The 5,781-nt window shown below is 57.4% G+C and overlaps 1 protein-coding gene across 3 annotated transcripts; it reads left to right on the top strand.

Annotated features, from left to right (window-relative positions):
• Positions 1–267: 267 nt before the first annotated feature.
• On the top strand, positions 268–5,351 carry NTSR2 (neurotensin receptor 2; the record flags this gene model as incomplete). 3 transcript variants are annotated; one of them, XM_080711912.1, is made up of 3 exons in its annotated part: positions 268–891; positions 3,644–3,736; positions 5,343–5,351. In XM_080711912.1, the coding sequence occupies 3 exons, from the start codon at positions 268–270 to the stop codon at positions 5,349–5,351; spliced, it is 726 nt and encodes a 241-aa protein (XP_080568038.1). The 3 variants fall into 3 exon arrangements, with proteins under 3 accessions (XP_080568038.1, XP_080568037.1, XP_080568036.1); XM_080711911.1 differs by having other exon boundaries at positions 3,644–3,859; XM_080711910.1 differs by having other exon boundaries at positions 3,644–3,910.
• Between the last annotated feature and the right edge of the window lie 430 nt (positions 5,352–5,781).

Here is a 5,781-nt window from a genome sequence, read left to right as displayed (position 1 = left end):
AGGTTCCAATAAGTTAAAACATTTGCCCAAGGATACACAGCTGGGAAGGGCTGCAGCCCAGCCCCGCGCATGCTACCAGCGGCTCCAGAAGGAGCCCGGGTTCACCAGCCGGCACTCCCCGCACCCCCCCAGGCTGAACCCGCATGTTCTCGGGAACACCCTTGGGAGGCGTGTCCGCCCCGTTCTGGAGGTGCCCAGGGAGGAGGAGCCGGCCGCGGGCAGCTCGCCCGGGCTCGGGGCAGCGCGGGAGGGCGAGCAGGCCGCGGCATGGAGACCGGCAGCCCGCGGCCCCCGAGGCCCGGCGCCGGCCCCGGGCTGAGCCTGGACGCCCGGCCGGGCGTGGACACGCGCCTCTGGGCCAAGGTGCTGTTCACGGCGCTCTACTCGCTGGTCTTCGCGCTGGGCACGGCGGGCAATGCGCTGTCCGTGCACGTGGTGCTGAAGGCGCGGGCCGGCCGGCCGGGCCGCCTGCGCTACCACGTGCTCAGCCTGGCGCTCTCGGCGCTGCTGCTGCTGCTGGTGGGCGTCCCGGTGGAGCTCTACAGCTCCGTGTGGTCCCGCTGCCCCTGGGTCTTCGGCGACCTGGGCTGCCGCGGCTACTACCTGGTGCGCGAGCTGGGCGCCTACGCCGCCGTGCTGAGCGTGGCCAGCCTGAGCGCCGAGCGCTGCCTGGCCGTGTGCCAGCCCCTGCGCGCCCGCCGCCTGCTCACGCCGCGCCGCACCCGCCGCCTGCTCGCCCTGGTCTGGGCCGCCTCGCTCGGCCTCGCCCTGCCCATGGCGGTCATCATGGGGCAGAAGCAGGAGCTGGACGCGGCGGGCGGGGAGCCGGAGCCCGCCTCGCGCGTGTGCACCGCGCTGGTGAGCCGCACCACGCTCCAGGTCTTCATCCAGGTAAGCGCGTGGGGGCTGGGGGGGGGGCAGGAGGGAACGGCTCCCCCACCTCCGTCCCCCGGGAAGCAGACCTCTCTAACTCCCAAACTCTGGGTTCCCTTGCTCTGTTATGCAAGACTTAGCGAGCTGGCCAAAAGGAAGCAACCCCCCCCCCCCAAATAAAAGCAGATTTGAGCCGGGCGTGGTGGTGCACGCTTGTAATGCCAGCATTCGGGAGGCTGAGGATCCCGGTTTGCGGACAGCCTCGGCTACTTAGTGAGGCCCTCTGCAACTCAGTGAGACCCAGTTTCAAAATAAAGAATAAAAAATAAGGCAGGGGGTGTAGCTCGAAGGTTGAATGCCCCTGGGTTCCAATCCCCAGACCCGCAAAAAAAAAAAAAAAAAAAAAAAAAGCAGATTTGAACTCAAAGTTAACTCCGAAGGTCTGTGTGCTTCCCAGGCTTAAGAGGTTGAGTTGCCCAGGGAACCACCAACCGGCTCCTGCTTCAACAAGCTCAAAGCCCTTATTCCAAAAGCCCCGCCTCCACACGTGGCCCTGGAGACCTCCCAGGGGGCGGGGCGGAAGCAAAACGCATTCTGGGCCTTTCTTCTGGGCGCCTGGTTGGACTTCCGGCCTCATATCTTGTCATCTCTCCTCCCCTAGCACCCCTTTTCCCTAGCCTCTAAGTCCAAAGGTCTTTTCTCTCAGTCTGTCTCTCTCCCTCCCTCCCTGTCCCTCAAAGGGCAGCTCTAGACTCACCTCCAGAAAACTTTCCTCAAGGCCCCAGCACCTGCTCTCTTTTCCTCTCTTGATCTGCAAACCAGTGGCCTCTGTTTCCTCCGCCAAAATGAGCCGTGACCCTGAGTGGCTCCTCCAGGGTCCTTCTGGCCTTCCAGGAAAGCAAAAGCAGGGCAGAGCCAAATCCCTCTGTACCCACCGGCCTGTGGAGACATGGGGGACCCACAGGGGACACAGCCGCGGCTAGGCATCTAGAGTGCCACACCCCTAGTCGGCCCCCATCTTCTGCAGCTGGAGGGCCCTGGTGCAAGGTTGCAGGCCTTCTCCAAACTTTCCTCCCTCCCCCTGCCCAGCCTTTGTTTGGATCTACTGGGCAGGGGCCGAGGGCTGGAGGGCCTCCTCCAAGTTCACCCACTAACCTGCCTGTCATGCAGGAGGAATGAGGAGGAATGGATGGGACAGGACAGGTGTTAACATTTCATGGATGTTCAGTGGAACCACTTTGTCCCTATTTGACCCAAATGTTTCTTGAATGGGAGACTTTCTTCTGAGAACAAGGAGGACATGCCTGGTGAAGGTTTATTTGTTTGTGTCTTTGTTTATAATCTCTTCCATCTCCTCTTTCTCTCAATCTCTCTCTCTCCCTCTCTTCTCTCTCCCTCCCACCCCCCTCTCTCTCCCACCCCTCCCCCCTGCTTTCCACTCTCCTCTCTTAGTACTAGGGATTAAACCCAGGGCCATTCTACCTCCAAGGTAGACCTCCAGACCTTTTTATTTTTTATTTTGAAACAGGGCCTCAGTTGCTGAGGCTGGTCTCAGACCTGCAATCCTCCTGTCTCAGGAGAATCCCAAGTACTGGGATCACCTGGCTATAATTGATTTGTTTTAAAGGAGATTATCATTTAAACATTTATCCCCTGTTTCTAAAGCTAGAGAATTCAGCCACAGTGGTGGGGAAGAGGCTGGAGGGTTTTTGTTAGGACTCTGCTGCCGGTTATAGAAACATAACTGGGAGAGGCTTCAGCCAAAATGAGGACTCGGGGCAGGGGACTGAGCTCGAGTCAGGATCTGAGGCTCAGTGGCTCCAGGAATCCTTCCACCTGGGACCCATCCCTGCTAAGTCCCTGACTCAGAAGAATGTGCCTACATGCCCATGGGTAGGATTCACACACCCAGGTTTATCCATCTGGCAGAAACGTGGCACCAGTATCCCCTCTGGTACTTACTGTGATCGTGTCAAATGCCCAGGACATAGCACAGGTTGCCCTCCATCACTGTTCCCCTCTCTGTCCCTCCCCTACTTTTTCTCCCTGAAAGTAGGTCTCCACCTTCACCTCCCAACCTAGAACAGTGCTGACGCAGGAGTGCATAATGATGGCTGCTACTGTCCTCTGTCTCCTGCCTTCTCTCTGCTCCTCCTCCTCATGGAGTCCCTTCCTTTCTCCATCCCCGGGTCTTTCCTGAGTACCTCAGTTTCATGCACCTTCTCTAGATTTACATAATAAAAACCTTATCTACTTTTTAATCAAAGTTGCAGATGTCCATTTTTGATTCCTTATGATGCTGGGGATCAAACCTAGTGTCTCTTGCACGCTGGCTGGGCACGCTTTGAACACTGAGCTATGCTCCTAACCCCTGTACACGCACACTTAAAAAATTCCAAAATTGTCGCCGTTTAAGCATGTGGACCAGTGAATGAAGGGGAGTGGAGGTGTGGTTGACATGAGGAGTCCACAGTAGCTGTCCTGGCGGCCCCCGGGGCAGCAGCGGGAAGGACAGTGGAGAGAGAGCCCTCTGGGAAGCGTTGTTTCCCACCCACGGGCCCATCCCTCTGCGCTCTGCTCAGGAAAGCTCCACTGAGCTCCTCCCCACCTTGACCCGCATCTTCTCCATCAAGGGGCGCCATCTTCCTTTTGCCTTTCCTCTAGCCCTCCATCCCCATCCCACACACCCTTCTGAGATGCAGACGCCGGGCCTGGGGCGCAGCCTGAGAGCAGAGCCACAGCACCAGGACCCCTGGCTTTGCCTCTGCAGGTGAACGTGCTGGTCTCCTTCATCCTGCCCTTGGCACTAACCGCCTTCTTGAATGGAGTCACCGTAAGCCACCTGATGGCGCTCTACTCCCAGGTACCGTCAGCCTCCACCCGGGGCAACTCCATCCCCAGCCGCCTGGAGCTACTGAATGAAGAGGGCTTCCTGGGCTTCATCGCATGGAGGAAGACCCTCTCCCTGGGGGTCCAGGCCAGCTTGGTGAGACACAAGGATGCCAGCCAGATCCGCAGCCTCCAGCACAGCATGCGGGTTCTCAGTTAAGTCCTCTGTGGCACCTGCCTGAGGGAGAGGGGCAGGGGCCAGGGCTGCCCCACCAGGCTCTGCTCAGTGACCATTGCAAGCCCTTGGGCCTCCGTTGTTCTGTGCCTGGGGGAGCCATATACTGACCTGAAGGCTTCTTGCAGAGGCTCAGTGGGATAGTCAAGGAAAGAGTGTGTACTGGACAGGGTTGGTGTGCTCCAGGGAGTAGCCTCGGTCAGGCAGAGGCCTGGCCACTTTTCAGGAAGCCAGGCTGTATGGCCGAGAGCCAGAAGCAGGCAGTGAAGGATTGCAGCCTGGGAGCTGTGGGGTCTCAGACTGCCTGGGTCCCCAAATTTGGTTCCCCACTAACTTTCCCCTGGCCTTGTAAGAAAAACTTTTTAAAAGAACAGGAAAGTAAACAGAGGTCTCTTCCGAGTACCCACTTCGAGGATGCCCCAGGCACTAGCTAAAGTCTGGGAGGATTAAGCGAGAGACAGGCCCCCTGGGCTCCCTGTGCATGGACAGAGATGGAAGATCTAAGTGCCCTGTGCTGTGATAGGGAGCCCAGAGTTAATGCAGGGAAATGTCAGGTTTTGTCTGAAGGACAGTGAGCAGAGATTCAAAGAGTCAGCATCCAGGGATGACGGGGGGGTTGACTTTGAGCTATGTGGCCTCAGCAGCTCTTTGGAGGAGGGACAAATGGTGGTTCTCAAACGTGGACGTGCATATGACTGATCCAGAGTGTAAAACACAGGGTGCAGGGCCCTAGACATTCTCAGTAGGTTGGGGGTGGGGCGGGAGCAAGATCCTGCAGCTCTACCAGGCTTCTAGTTGGCATAGATACTGCAGGGGCCACACTGGCCTAGAGCATGGGTTTTCCAGCTGGGGCAGGGTAAGGGCAAGAGAGGAAAGGGGTGGACAGTTAGAAGATCATTATCGGTAGTCCTCAGAATCCAGTGGAAGGGAGACAGGAGCCTCTTATTGTGGGAGTATAGAGGACGGGGAAGAAATGCAGGAGAGATGCTGAGGGGAGCTCTTTGGTAGACAGGACACAGTTGGGGCTAGAACGCTAAGGATTCTCTGGCTAGGTGGACAGTGGTGCCTCCAGTCCCACAGAAAAGGATAGAGTGGAAGAGGCTCTCCAAGGCAGGAAAGACACTTACATTCTGCTGAAAATGCAGTTAGACAACCAGGTGGTTGATCTAGCCCTGAGCTGGAGGTGCGTGTCCAGCTTACGACAGGGTCTTGGTTGGAGTGGATACAGAGGAGAGAGTGGTACCAGTTTGGAAACAGATTCTGATAGGCCAGATAACCTCAAAGTTCTCTTCCCACCCTTGAAATGTCCCTGTCACCCGGAGCATCGTCCTGCCTTGGAGACGGCATAACTGAGAACGTGTTTGCTTTCTATCTGTCTCTCCCTCTATCTCCGATTGTCTTGCAGGAGCCATAGTGGTTGTGTACATTGTCTGCTGGCTGCCGTACCACATCCGCAGGCTCATGTACTGCTACATCGCTGATGAGGGGTGGACTGAGTAAGTGTGGCGAGGAGGCCTGACCATGAGGAGGAGGGCATTCAGCAGGGCCTGGGGGCTCCAGTGGGACCCTCGGTTGCTAGGGCCTCTGGATTACTGGCCTGCATCCCAGATGGTCCTGCCCCATCTGTACTCTTAAAATCATCCAGCTGTATGTAGGAACAAGGCATTTTTTAGAAACCTTTCTGTCCCCATAGGGCCATGTGAGTAAGAGGCCTTATGGGTGGTGGTCAGGGCTAAGGGCAGCCTTTCTCTAGAATGGAGACAAGTCTCCAGGCGGGGCAGGGGGTGAAGCCCATGTTATCACAAGGAAAGAGGGAGGAAGACTCCAGGTGTGTTTCTGTGAGC

Source organism: Muscardinus avellanarius (assembly GCF_963383645.1).
Source record: "Muscardinus avellanarius genome assembly, chromosome: 15".
NCBI lineage: Eukaryota > Metazoa > Chordata > Mammalia > Rodentia > Gliridae > Muscardinus > Muscardinus avellanarius.
This window is presented reverse-complemented; position numbering and strand designations above follow the sequence as displayed.